The 14,517-nt window shown below is 45.4% G+C and overlaps 1 protein-coding gene across 5 annotated transcripts; it reads right to left on the reverse strand.

Annotated features, from left to right (window-relative positions):
• ZNF774 (zinc finger protein 774) lies at nucleotides 1-8,866 on the reverse strand. Of its 5 annotated transcripts, XR_006655687.2 has the most exons (5): nucleotides 8,536-8,801; nucleotides 6,654-6,767; nucleotides 5,052-5,158; nucleotides 1,842-4,655; nucleotides 1-1,106 (listed from the first exon to the last, which is right to left on the reverse strand). XR_006655687.2 is itself a non-coding variant. In XM_045196657.2 (4 exons), exons 2-4 carry the CDS (start codon nucleotides 6,749-6,751, stop codon nucleotides 3,418-3,420), a joined length of 1,443 nt encoding a protein of 480 aa, XP_045052592.2. In that variant the 5' UTR covers nucleotides 6,752-6,767; nucleotides 8,808-8,866; the 3' UTR covers nucleotides 1-3,417. The 5 variants fall into 5 exon arrangements, 4 of the variants coding, with proteins under 4 accessions (XP_045052592.2, XP_024417377.2, XP_045052593.2 ...); XM_045196657.2 differs by lacking the exon at nucleotides 8,536-8,801 and adding an exon at nucleotides 8,808-8,866 and having other exon boundaries at nucleotides 1-4,655; XM_024561609.3 differs by having other exon boundaries at nucleotides 1-4,655.
• Between the last annotated feature and the right edge of the window lie 5,651 nt (nucleotides 8,867-14,517).

Consider the following 14,517-nt stretch of genomic DNA (forward strand, 5'->3'; position numbering starts at 1 on the left):
TTGACACAACTTTATTTCTCAAGCTGAGTGGTAGATACATGGTTGTTCTTTGCACTCCCCTTTTACCTTCTGTATATCCTACATATTGGATTTTTTAAACGTTGAGTGGATACCGGTTCGGTAGGCAAACCTGAGGCCGGAAGTCATTTTAGAGAGAAGAGACTATCCTGGAGAGGGAGGCTGTGTCCGGGGAGCAGGTGTCATCATCTGCTGGGCACAGCAGAGGGTATTTTAGGGCATAAGAACAGCAACTGCATCCATATAACGTCCTGAGCTTCATAAATCACTTTCACGTTCACTAGCTCTTTTAATTATCAACTTGAGAGACCAATATTCTTGTTTTTGTTTTTTTTAAGATTTTATTTATTTGTTTTTAGAGAGAGGGGTAGGGAGAGAGGAAGAGAGGGACATCAACGCATGGTTGCCTCTTGCACACCCCGAACTGGGGACCTGGCCAGCAACCCAGGCATGTGCCCTGACTGGGAATCAAACCAGTGACCCTTCGGTTTGCACGCCAGCACTCAAACCACTGATCCACATCAGCCAGGGCATGTTTGTTTGTTTTTTAAATAGATAAGAAAACAGGTTCAGAAAAGTTACATGATATATTTATATTTTTGTTGGAAAATGTTTCCAAAGATAGACAGTAGATGGTAGCATTTAGCTCTGGAAGGCAGGATAATAGGTGATTTTTTTGTTGCTGTACTTTCTGATGTTTCTAAAACGAACATGTATTACTTATGAACTAAGAAAGTAACAAAGCAGCAGCGAGGGAAAGGGGATGGAGCAGGAGGAAATAAAGTAAGCAACTCCTCGAAGCCAGTCAATAAAGTTTCTGGATTCTGACTCTATGTTCTAAATGCACAAACGACAAACAGAAGAAAGTCAAGAAACAAGCTTACATATGAAAAAAAACATCCAACTCAGCAAATCACACAAACGCCATGAAAACAGTGTGCACAAACCCCGTCTCTGGCCCCGGCTGGTGCGGCTCGGTTGGTTGGAGCGTCGTCCTGCACACTGAAAGGTTAGGGGTTCAATACCCGGTGAGGGCTTCAAGGGTAGAAAAGTCTATTGTTTATGCGTCTACGTCCAGTTGGTATAAGCTGGAAAATAAATAAGTATAGCATAAAGCCTTTTTAAAAATCCTGTCTCTTAAATGAGCAAAACTTGATTTTGAGAATGAGGGGGTGGTAAAACTTGCAGTCCTTAGCCGCCAGCAGCATTGTAAGTTAGCACAATTGGCTCAGAAAAATGACTTAGCAGCAAGTAAACAGGAGCTATAAAAATGTTCACACCCTGTAGAAATAATCAAAATTGTGGGAAGATGTTTTTTCTGGGAGGAAAAGAAGAGGTATTTACAAGAGCCTTATTTTTTTTTCCTGCAAAGCTGTTTATTTTTTATTTATTTATTTTTAATAACACAAGAGCCTTATTAATGTAGCAAGGCGTCCTGCATTCGGACAGGTGGTCCAAGTTTGGCAGATTACAGAAGCCTGGGGCTGTAGTCTTCTGGACATTTATTTGTACTGTATAGGGGAGCGTTTGTTTCTTAGGACTCACATTTTGAGAACCACTGCACTGGATTAACCAAATTTGTTTTTTCTTGGTCAACTACCTAATATTCCTGTCAAAGAGCGAGCTTAGGGTATCAGCGAATTCCGTCCCCCTTGGGTTAAAGCCCGCAGACAGCATTCCACACGGAAGGGAACAAACTGGATTTCCAGGCTGATGTAATAATTTAGTCTGTGTGAACAGCTTCAGGCAACCACTTTTCTCTCTAGAGGGTTAAACACTGAGCGCCCTCTGTGACCCCTCCAATCCCCTGCATCGGCCCTTACCTGTCCACTCTAACTGCTCGAGTATCAGGGACCCCCAGCCCAGGATCCTGTAAAGCTCCTGGGAGCATAGGCTACATGCCTCCATCGTTTCCGAATTCGTGGTGGCTTGAAGGACATGAGGTAGGTCCTCCAGTCCTGCAGCATTTCAGAGACCACGACAAATTCCAGAGCGGGTCTGGGCCATGTTGATGAGGAGACCTGCAGCCAAAATCTGGCTCTTCGGGGAAACATGTGACCCACAATGAGTTGTTTGGCCTTTACAGGCCTTAGGTTTTCAACGGATGAAAAAATAAGTCCCTCATCGTGAGAGAGAACGAGACATCTAGAGAAATGTTATCCAGAGTTCCTTGGGAAAAAAAGACTTCAGCAACAGTGCTGTAACATCAAGCGTCACAGTGTAACAGGAAAGCGCTCGCGGCGCCCACGTAGGTATTCGACCCTGAAGAAGGTGGATGTGTGGCCCGAGCGAAGTGTTAGAGACAGGCCTCAAACAGCTCACCTTTTCAGTGATGTTCACATTCTTTTCAACACGCTGCCCTCCCTCAACGCATTTCAATTAAATACAGGAATGTACCAGTGGGTCATATGAATGACCCGCACAGGATCAGAGAGTTGCATTAACTTAAAAGGAAAAGGCAATGACCCAGCAAATTGGAAAAACAGGAGCTGTTTCCCACAGCTGAATGAATGCCAGGAAACATCCCTGCAATATTATTTACCGGTCTCAGTAGTTTTGTTTCCACAGCCTCACTACAGTCCTCTTCCAGGTCCCTCTTGCTTCTTCGTCGCCGGATATTTCCTGTGCCTGAGATGGCAGCAAACCACCAGGGGCAGGGCCTTGGACACTGCTGTACCAGAAAAGCTTCTGAAATTGTTTCAGCTTCTTAGTCACAAGACTGCAAATGTCCTCTGAGGTAATTCTGCCCTGCTACGGCAGTGACACATCTGGTGCCTGATGCCTGCATAGCACTTGGCTGGGAGAGAATTCTCCGTTTTATTAAATCCGTGTGCTCACACCCCAAATGTTCTAATGCCAGCCTAATTTCTTGCAAGTCCTGGGCTGCACTAATTAGCGCAGGAGTGCACTAATAAATTCCTTATTGAGTAATAAGTCTGATATAAGCAACCAACTTTGTATGGAGTATCTTTTAAGGAACAGACTCTGTACTGAGGGCTTTATATAAGATCTCAGATAGTAACCGTCATAGTGATCATCGGACCGGTTGGTTACTGAGCATCTGCGTTGTGCCCAGCACCACGACAGGCGGCTTACACGAGATCTCTAGGTGACCTTTAGCTGGCTTCTCTTTCAGTAACCAGGCATCAATCATGAAACTCCCATTTCCCTTGCTGAGAGTCTGTCGAAAACACTGGAGGGATGCCTTTTGTGTTCAAAACATTCTTTGGATCCTACGGTTTCATCCTCACCATAAAATACGGGGAAAAACAGAGTGAAGAGATCGGGGCCCCCGGGGAGCCGCCCAGGCCCAGGTTCGGGTTTTCTCTAAGTGGGATGCTTGGAGTCAGCAGCAATGGAAATTTGGGAGGGAGCAGGAGAACCACTGAAGATTACTTCCTAAATCAGATGAGTGTTTTGATGGCATAAAAGGTGTGCTTTCTGATGGAAGCTCCTGTCACACTTACTACAGTGAAAAGGTTTTTCTCCTGTATGTGTTCTATGGTGTGTCAGGAAATGCGAACGCTGGTGGAAGGTTTTGCCACACTCGGGACACCGATGGGGTCTGTCTCCCACGTGGATGCACCGATGCGTCAGGAAGTGGGAGCTCTGATTGAAGCTCTTCCCACACTCGCCACATCTGTAGGGTCTTTCTCCCGTGTGGATCCGCTGGTGCTTGAGGAGGGCAGAGCTGTCAGCGAAGCCTTTTCCACAGTTGTCACACTTAAAGGGCCTCTCGCCTGTGTGCATTCTCTCGTGCGTGACCAGGTGTGAGCTCTGACTGAAACTTTTGTGGCAGGAAGGACAACTGAAAGGCCTTTCTCTGGAGTGAGTACTCATGTGAGCTACAAAATGAGAACTATCTCTAAAGCCCTTCCCGCACTCTGGGCATGTAAAGGGCCGCTCCCCTGTGTGTGTTCGCCGGTGCTTTATCAAATCTGAGCTTTGGCTAAAACTCTCCCCGCAGCTGTCGCACCTGTAAGGCTTCACTCCCGTGTGTGTCCTCTGGTGGGTGATGAAATTTGAGCTTCGACTGAAGCTTTTATGACATCTGAGGCACGTGTAGGGCTTCTCTCCCGTGTGGGTTCTTTGGTGCATTATGAGGTGTGGCTTCCGTCCAAAAGTCTTCCCACACTCGGGGCACTCATACGGTCTCTCCCCGGTGTGGGTTCTCTGGTGTTTGATGAGCGTGGAGCTGTCTCTGAATTTCTTCTCACAGCCATTGCATTGGTAGGGTCTCTCTCCTGTGTGGGTTCTGTGATGGGTGACAAGGTCTGAACTCTGTTTGAAGCCTTTCCCGCACTCAATGCACTTATAAGGCCTCTCACCGGTGTGGGTTCTTAAGTGTTTTATGAGATAGGAACTCTGGTTGAAGCTTTTCCCACATTCGGCGCACACAGGCTTCATTCCTACATATCCGTCCAGGAGCTGGTTCAGACCTCTGTCCTGTGAGAAGGGCTCCCGATGGCCCTGTCCTGGGTGGCTGCCACGCTCTTCCAATTCAAGGTCCCTCTCCCAGGCTCCTCTCCAGCTGGGAGTATGAGCAATATTTTTATTGGCCCTTTCTGCGAACGTTCCACATTGTTCTGCTGTTTCAGAAATGTCCTCATGGAGCTTTTCTACCTGATTCTCAAAGTCTGAGAAATGAACAGAAGTTGACAGAGAATAAAGTTATCAGGGACGAACATCAGAAAACAGCAAGAAGGATTAAAATTAGTGTTTTTGCAACAGACTACACTTAATTTGACTACTTTGGTTTTCACTTTGTGAAAAGTTTATTGAAGGTCATTAGGCTTACAGGAAACATGAAGGGAAGTTTACATTCTTCAGGAGTAAGCCACATATTGTCAAAATCGGGCGAGAGATATTATAAGAGATATAGTCAAAACAAAAGTGAAATGCTTCCTTAAAAAGAGACTGTAGCTGGTCAATTACCGACTGCCCAGAACTCAAATTTAAACTTCTGATAGGAAGACAAAAGTCTAGGGCAGCACTCCCAATTCTTCTCCCACCAGGTGACACTCACATCTCACCTGGGTGACCTTCCCCTAGGATCTTCCTTGCCTCAGAAGTTTGGAGTGGTAGAACCCACGGCTCTTCTTTGTGTTCCAGCTGGGAGATGACACTTGGTCTAGAGATCCTGTATGGGAGATGAACACGGGATGTTAATCTGAGCCGCTCACACTAGTTCTGGCCAAAATTGAAGACCTCCTCCTTCCCTAGACAGAAGAGAACATCCAGAGAAACTCTTATATTTGTTTGGTCTCATTAAAAGAGCAGCCATGATAAAGTGATAAAAGAGGGTGATCTCCCCAAGAGGCTACAAAAAAGCCCTTTACTTCTTATCAACAAACAAACAAACAAACACCTGATTTGTCATTGAAAGTATAGAGTAAGTACAGTAACTCATCTCTGATGACACAAGGCTCAACCCACGGGAGAGATAACTTCATCAGACACCAAGTCACCATGACCCTAAGGAAGTTAATTATAATATTGGACTTTAAAATTTCCCCAGAAGGGCAGCAATAGATACAGCTATGACAGCGATTTTCAACTGCTGTGCCGCAAGAATTTTTATAACATGCAAATACCTGACTATTTAGTCAGGGGCACTGACCTACTGACCTCTTTTCCCTTAGATGTCAAGTAAAAATATGACAACAGCCAACACAACACTAGCTGTTTGGTGTGAATGAATTAAAATTATACCTATATTTTTTCAGATCGTCAAAAAATATACTTTTTGGTGGGCTGCAGAATTTTAGTAGTTAGTTTACATGTGCCGTGAGATGAAAAAGATTGAAAATCACTGAGCTATGAGAAAAAAGGTAGACAATTGTCAGGGGAAAAAAAATGAACATAGGACACGAATAGGCAATTCACACACACACAAAAGTAGCCTATAAATATACGGAAAACCTTTAATCATACTACTAACCAAAGAAATTAAAATTAGAACAATGATACACGTAGGCAATATAGCACAGAGGTAAAGAGTGCAGACTCAAGACTCACACTGCCTGCGTTTGGATCCTAACCCTGCCTCTTACCAGCTGTGTGACCTCAGCAAAGTTACTTAAACTCTATGTGTCTGTGTCTTTATCTATAAAATAGGGATAATGATAAGACCTATCTCACAGAGTTATAAGGATTAAGTGGTAAGTGCTCAATAAATGTTAGCTATCATCATTAATTAACCTAGACTTATATTAGAGTATGCACTATGATGGCAGAAATGGACACTTTCATATAATGCTTGTGGGAATAAATAAATTGATCTAATCTTTTTACAAGGCACTTGGAGAAAATATCAAATACCTTAGAAATGTACCTATTTTTTGACCTAGCATTTCTCATTCTGGGAATTCTAAGAAAGTGAAAACAAAAAGTTGTGTCATAGATAATACATACATCAAAGGGTATGGGGAAATATTAACAAGACAATGAAGATCAAAGACATCTGCAAACCATAAAGTGCCATGAGAAAGAAAGTCCTCTTTTTGCTGCCAGGGAGGCCATAGCTATTCTCACAGGGATCTGGAGCTCTCAGCCACCAGCATCCCCGGAGACCACTGAGACCTGGGCCTTCTTAAAATATATGTATTAAATCTAAAGGAGAGCAACACCCTTACCCTTTGAGAGCCCATTCTTCTAACTGTGCCAGGTGGTGTCCCTGAAGAGGATTCTCTAAGCAGTGCCCACTCTTCCCTGAAGTCGCCAGCCACATCATTAAGTGTCATTAGGTGCTAAAGCGAGAGACCTCGGTAAGTATCAGTAGCTCTCTGGATGTCCCCCCAACACACACAAAAGACACCCGCCAAGGATACCAGTGTGCTCCGACAAAGCCTGCCCCCCCCAACTCTAGTAGCTCTCAGAGAGATTCTGTCAACCACAGGTTTGCTTTTCTCATTCTCTTTTTACATAATCTCTCCCTTGGGCAACTTTCCTATTACTAGAGAGGCTTGCGCCTCTCAAACACACGAATAGAACCCTGCCTTTGGACACACTAACTTTTTGAGGAACACATTGTCCACAATAAACAAAGGAGAGGGTGTCCAGGTATAACTCGACTTCTGGAAAGGTTTAGATTCTCTCCAACTACATTTTCCTCAGCAATGAGCAAGTGCGGACCTAATTCTACTCATATTAGTTATGAGAACAGTTGACTTTTCCAGGCTTGTAGATTTGGTGTCAAACTCAAGGGACAGACCAAGCAAAACCCCAAAGAGAAATGCCCTGGGTACCATTCTATTTCAAGGTATTTTTTAATGATTATTTTTTAATTTGTTGATTGAGAGAGAGAGAGAGAGAAACATTGATTTGTTGTTCCACTTATTTATGTATTCATTGGCTGCTTCTTGTATGTGCCCTAAATCGGGGAGGGGGGGGAATGGAACCTTATTGGGAGGATGCTCTAACCAGCTGAGTCACCTGGCCAGGGCCCTATTTCAAGGTTTAAAGGTGTGAAAAATGAGATGTAAAAGGACATGGATTTTAAAAATAACAATAAAAAGATAGATAAGCTGTAAAATTAAGTAAACCTCAATGGGGATAATATATGATTATCTAATCACTATGCTGTACATCTGAAATGAATAAAAATACAAAAAGAAAAAGAAATTCAATGGGGATAAGCACAAAACAAACCCTAGGGGCTGAAGATGATCATTACTACATTAATAAAATTGACAGCAGTATCAAGAAAAAGTTCTTTTGGGGGAGATGACCAGATTACTGGATGGCTCAGTAATTTATTCATTAAGTAATATATTGTAAGGCAGCAGGAGTTCCCAAGAAATAGAAGATAGACCCCCTCTCCCTTTAAAGAGTTTCCAGCAGAAGCAAACACAAAGCCTGCTACAAAGAATTTTTGGCGTTCCAGCGCAGGATGGACCAGATGGGGGCGAGGAAGTTTGACTCTTCCACACCTTTGCCTTCCCGATCAGAGCACCTAGAACTTCTAGAACACACACACGAACACTTCTCAGGGAAACATCCACTTACAGCCACTAAAACCCGTCGCAATACATGTCATCTGCCTGGCTTAAAACCTGCACGAACAAAAACACCATCACTAAGATGGAAACACTGGGCTGAGCTTTGAGCATGAATTTTATTTCTACGTCCATTACAAGACACAGCAGCAGGGCCCACCTGCAGGGCACAGCGGGAGTGAGGGGACCGAGTTCCCAGCGACGGTCACTGAAACCCTGTCTCCCACGCTGTCTCCAGCGCCCCCTGGAGAGGAGACCGCAAAGGCCCTAGAGCGCCTGGCGCTGGGCCTAAGTGCCACTGTGAGAAGCACCGGTTTGTCACTGGATTTACTAATAGGAACATGACCGCCCCGGTCGGCCGCCACCCATTCTCCCCCCTCGCCGCGCTGCAGGCCCTAATCGGGGTGTGGCGGTCAGAGGGTCACAGAGCTCAACTGCGACCCCGGAGACCACCACCAAGGAGCAAGGGAAAGGAGACGAGGGTCGCTATCCCGACGACAGCACAGAAAACCGCAGCTACCTCCGCCCACTCCTCAGCAGACCCGCGGGCTCCGCAAGGCGAGCGCGAGTACCGGGCAGAGACAGCGTCGGGGCTGCAAGGCGAGCCCCCTCCAGCTCCTCAGCAGCGCCCCGGCTGTCTCCCTCCCCGCACCCACTCGCCGCCCCAGGGCCCAGGAGGGGATGGAGCAGGGAGGAGAGTCTTCCACCGCCGAGCCGCTCCCGGCCCACCACACGAGCCGGTCCCCCCCTACTCAAATCCTAGCGGGATTCGTGACAGGACTGTGTACACACAGTTGGGGCTCTGAGCTCCAGGGCCAGCCGCCGGAAAACACCGCCCACGTCCTCCTGCCATTAGCTCTCAGCTTCCGCGACGAGAAATCTTCCCCATCCACAGGCTGAGCGAGCTTTCAATCACCGCACGGCCTTCTGGGAAACGTAGTCCCGAGCAAGCCCTCAAAAGATTCAGGGTCCCGGGACGCCCAGTTGCAATTGGTGACAAATGCTAAACCCAATTTCCCAGCTACCCGATTGCGGGAACCGCCTCTCCGGAGCAGAGAGTGGAATCAAAGACTGTACTCCCGGAGATGAATCTACACATGCGAACCTCCTAGCCTTTCCCGACAACCGCGGAGCAGCAGGGTACCAAAGGCGGCGTCTCCGGCTCTGGCACCCAGCCCCTTCCGGCGCGCGGAGCAACTCGCCGCTCTGACGGTGCAGAGCATCCTCCTACCGCCGCTTCCCCGCCCCACCTCCGGCGGCCGGAACGTGAAGAACGTCTTCCACTGCCGACTTCAAAGCCAAGTCAGACTGCGTATAAGAAACCCCAAGCAGAAACCGTTAGTGGAAGAGAGATGTTCTACTTCTTGTCATTAGTATCACAATTCCCAGGCTATCCCCTTTCCATTTGTTAATACACCTGTTGGTAGCCAGAGGAGGCAGGCGAAGGAGTCAAGAGTTCTAGTAGGAACCGTGTCCTTGCGGGTGCCCCAAAGTTCCTGTTCTTCAACTCTCTGATCTATCCAGTGTTTCATTCCCCAAGCTGGGGCTTCCCTGCCATCCACATCTGCAACGCTCAGGCTGGCCGAAGCGGTCCCCACACTGCCTAGCTAAAGGGGCCTGTCCAGCCAGCACAGTTCCCAGACCAGCTCCATCCGCCTTTCTCTTTGCTCCCCGTTGTCCTGGTTCCACCACCTGACTGGCCTGGGGAGTGGCGAGGAGACTGGAAAGACCCAGGAGGGACACAAACGTTCGGGCCTCTCTGCGCTGGGCTACCCCACCTAGAGGAGATTCTTCCCCTTCTCCTGTTCTTCCTTGAGGCCTGCCCCATATCCTTACAGATGCATAGGAACTTTCACATCGCTAGGGAAATTTCTTATCTTCACAAATGTTTTAGGTCATCTGAGAACTTATTGCTAGAAATGAATGAAAATAGTGTTCGACCTTCAGGAATTCCCCAACAGCTCACTGGCTCCTTAAGTTTTAAAGCCTTGAGAAGACTCTAAGGTGGCAAAACAAGCAAAGAAACAAACAACAACAACACCCAGAAAGACCGCAGTGTATGCACTCTACCTTGTTTTATTGGAAATTTGGCAATGTAAATAAATTTATTATATTTTCTAAGCACAAGAAGTAATTCTATCTTTTCTTTCTTTTTAAAAGAAAGGGTTTATTAGGTCATTGCTAGGATACGGAAGGAGAAGAGGAGGGGGAGGAGGAGGGAAGGTGAGAGAGAAAGAGGAAGGAAGGAAGGAAGGAAGGAAGGAAGGAAGGCAGGCAGGCATATTGGGGTATGGAGTCAAAAATTACCAGTATCATGATTCAGTTGGAAAAAGAACATGTACCAATTCTAGCTTTTCCTGATGATTCATAATTATGAACTGTCAGTCCTGTCCTAACCCTTTTAAGTAAATTCAGTTTAACTTTAAAAATAAACTGTTTGCTGAATGAATCCAGACCATCAGCTATTAACTCATGCCTTGAATATGGGCAATGCTTAAAGATAATGTTTTAGGCCCTGGCCAGGTGGCTCAGTTGGTTAGAGCATCATCCCCAATATGCCAACATAGTGGTTGGATACCCCCAGTCAGGGCACAAACAAGAATCAACCAGTGAAGGCATAAACGGGTGGGACAACAAATCCATGTCTCTGTCTCTCTCTCTCCCTCCCTCCTTTCCTTTCCCTCTCTCTTCCTCTCTGGGAGTCCTTGGGACTTTGACAGTCCTTGGGAACTGTCAAAGGATTCTGCATTAGCTGATGCTGTGGGAGTGGAATTTTTCCTGCAAGGCACTTAACAGGCCAATGTCTAAAGGTCTAAAGGAACGGACTACAGCGTCAGAATGATTTGAACGTGCAGAGAATGACATCTTGTGGTGGATAGGAGCAATTGCAGAAAGAGCCACAGTTCAGAGCTTAAGAGGAACGCTTTGGGCTTTTCTCCCCAGGTGTGAAGGTCCACAGGGCAGCTTTGGGTGTTACATAAACCCCAGGGTCCTGGTCAGTCCAGGAGAACTGACAGCTCCAAAAAGGTTATTAGCTAATTCAGTAGTTAGAAGCTAGAGCTACTTTTAGTTTCCTTTATTTTGGAAAAAACGTTAAAGGCATCCTGATGTTGTGGTACAATTCACATTAGCTACACTCATGTGCATAGAAAAAAGAATGCAAGAAAACCCACCACAACAGTAAGAGAGATTATATTTGGGTACTGAAGTTTTACATAGATTTTTGTTATCTTTTAAAGTTTTCTGTATTTTCCATAATTTTGACTATAGCATATGTGTATATTATTACCTTGCTTTTTTTGTTTTGTGTGCAGATTTTTATGCGGACATAGATTTTTGATTCCTCTGGGTACATGCCAAGGAGTATGACTGCTGGATCGTATGGTAGGAGTATGTCTACATTTTTAAGAAACCACCAAACTGTCTTGTAAAAGAGCCTGTAGTATTTTGCATTCCCACCAGCAATGGCTGGGACTTCCTGTTGCTCCATACCTTCATTAGTGCTTTTTTTCTAACACCAAACGTTTTCAGATGGCCCTGGATGGTGTGGCTCAGTGGATTGAGTGCTGGCCTCCGGAACCAAAGGGTCTCAGGTTCAATTCCCAGTCAGGGCGCATGCCTGGGTTGCAGGCCTGGACCCCAGTAGGGGGCTCACGACATGCAACTACATATTGATGTTTCTCTCCCTCTCTTTTCCCGCCCTTCCCCTCTCTAAATATAAATAAATAAAATCTTTTAAAATGTTTTCAGATGAAATATCACAAAATTCTTCAACTCCATTATTATTATATTTTAGAAAAATAAATGCATGCACATGGGAAAACATTAAAAACTTTAGGAAACTATAAAATTAAAAGTAAAAAAAGTCCCCATCCTGGTTTTCAGTCCCTCTTTGTATAGCTAATCACCATTCACACTTTCTTGTGTATGCAACAAGAAAAGTTTATTAGGTGTCTCTTAGCATATATGTTAAATGTTTCTTCCCTTTACATTTTTTCACAAAATGCATGATACTGTCAGGATGGGTGGGGTAGGACAAAAATGGCAGCCGAACTACAACCCGGAAGAGACGGCTAACGTCAAACCAGGGAACCACCAATGATGGATGGTAGCTTTGTTCCAGGAGACCAATCCCTAGCCCCCACGTAGAGAGCCAACCAGAATTTGGTGCATAAAACCCCGCCATATTCCCTGCTTTGGCACGATTTCCCTAGGGCCACTCGCCACTCTGTGGACTGGGGAACCTCGCCCAGGTGCACAAACCCCAATAAAGCTCTGTGATGCCTAATTTTGTGGCTGATTGCCATTTCTTCCTCAGCGGAGCCTAAGAAAACCTTTCAGATACTATATGTACATTGTTTTGGACCTTGCTTTTTTCACCCATCTGGAGATTTTTCTCTATTAGCATATAGACATCAACCTCATTTTTAAAAAAGCTAACAGGATTCCAAGGGTAGATGTTCCAAACACTTTCTATATTTGCTTTGATTTGCATTTTAAAAATCATTACTGTGGTTGAGCTTCTCTCCTTCTTTCTCTCTGTCTCTCTCTCTGTGACCTACTCCTTCTTATCCTTCAGCCATTTTTCTATTGAGTTTTTGGTCTTTTTTTTTTTTTGCTCACTGGGATAAACCCATAGTAAATTAGAAATTGGCCCCTGGTTTGTAACATGTATTACAAATATTTCCCCCATTTTGTCATTTCTTTCTTTCTTTTTTCTTTTTCTTTTTTTTTTACCTCACTTAGGGTCTATTCTGGTATGCAGACATTTTTAATTTTGTGTCTTCAAATTTATCTTTATTTTTCTTGCTGACTTCTGAGTTCATTGGTTTTATAATTAAAAAAAATTCAAGTTGGTCGTGAGAAAGAGGGAGAAAGAGAGAGAGAGAAAGAGAGAGAGAGAGAGATCAAATGCACAGCAGTAAAAGCCCATTAGGGGAAAGTCCATGGCACCAAACCACCCCCAGGGGACTGTCTCTACCTCCCTGGCCATAGATCTCAGGAAACTTCATAGTGAGTGGCTTCAGTGTGTAAAGGAATAGCTTAGGAGCAGCACCCTGGTTTGACAACTCAGTTAGGGAACTTATCTTGAAGCCTCGTTTGCACGCCACCTGTATTGCAAACTTTTACTGAAGCTTACAAGATTTTATTTTCTCTTTCCAGTGGTCAACTAACTAATCTAGTGATAATTTTCTTCCTGTGAACTAAGCAGCCTAAAGATTGTGTATGATCATGTGTATGCATGTATTTAAATTTCTTCCTTCTCTTTTTTTCCTTTGCTATCTTTATAATTTCTTTTAATTTGTGATAGCTTGGCAGACATTGAAATTTCTAGTGCTAGATCCCCTCTAAAACACACACTGTCTCAAGCCACCCCTGTGCCGCTGGGGCCTCACACTGGGGCCGCCTCCTGAGGCATTCTGTCCAGCCCGGAGCACCCTTGGTCTTCCCAGAAATACCCTTGTATAGAACAGTCCCGAATAGAGCGTGGGAACTGTCTAGAGGCTATAAATCCACTCTCCTCCTTCTTCTTGGCACGAAGGGGCTAGAGAAGCCCAGGCTAGCCCAGGACCTCTGAGAAAGAGAAAAGCTAGTGTCTCTTGGGGAGCAACACGAGGTCCAAAGGGCCTCCCTCTGTGACACTAAATAAGTACAAACCATTCATTTAAAAAAAAAAAAAAAGGAAAAGGAAAAGGTACTGGCCTTGAGGAGTAAAAAAAATTATCCTAAAAAAGAAAGTTCTGTTTTAGCTTCGTTTTACTCGGGGTGGGCATATGATTGAGGCTCAGGCCACCAAAGTCTGCCTCCCTGGTTTGGAACCCCAAGAGGAAGGCAGGCAAGCAGGCATCGCTGGAGCAGTACCAAGGTCCGGGTGGGCAGCCTGGGCTGTTTCTGCTCAGAGATTTCTGCTGTGGTTCTTGGGGCCTTATTCTGTTTCTTGGTTCCCAACTTCTCCAGCCTGATCCTTCAGCTCCCATGTACTCTGTGAGTTCCCTGATATTCTTAAAGGAAGTCCCGTTTTACTTAAGTTAGCCAGGGTAGTTCTCTGGAGCTTTTAACCATGATGCTCACTGGTAGAACAGAGCCACTGCCACCCCTCTGGTTTGGAGAAAAGAATCAACCACAGGAGCAAATGGCGCTGTGCTTCTAGGCTTGGCCGCTGACCTAGGCTGATCTTAGGGCACTGGCTTAGGGACCAGGTTATGGCAGGAATTGGTTTTAAGTGTGACTTACTGTCTATCTAAACCTGGGACAGTTGACACTGTCCAGGACCAACTTCCTTGAGAATCAGGCACAGGGCAGAGATGGCTGATACCCCAGGATTTTCCTGTGACAAGATAGTGACAGTTTCTTGTGGACCAGGGTTGGCTTGGGATGGATAGAAGCAGAGGTAAATGCACTCTTAGGCGGCTGGAAAGTTTCAGCTGTATCACCACCCCAAACCCAACCAAATATCTTTTCGCTTTTCTGTAAATTTACATCCCTATTGAGGATGAGAATG

The sequence above is a fragment of the Desmodus rotundus genome, chromosome 10 (genome assembly GCF_022682495.2).
Source record: "Desmodus rotundus isolate HL8 chromosome 10, HLdesRot8A.1, whole genome shotgun sequence".
Classification (NCBI taxonomy): Eukaryota; Metazoa; Chordata; class Mammalia; order Chiroptera; family Phyllostomidae; genus Desmodus; species Desmodus rotundus.

Coding starts and splice junctions, on each gene's coding strand:
- ZNF774 (XM_045196657.2), bottom strand. CDS start 6,751: ATGATGTGGCTGGCGACTTCAGGGAAGAGTGGGCACTGCTTAGAGAAT. Junction 5,159..6,653: donor GAAGAATGGGCTCTCAAAGG/GTAAGGGTGTTG, acceptor TCTCCCATACAG/GATCTCTAGACCAAGTGTCA. Junction 4,656..5,051: donor CCTAGGGGAAGGTCACCCAG/GTGAGATGTGAG, acceptor TTCATTTCTCAG/ACTTTGAGAATCAGGTAGAA.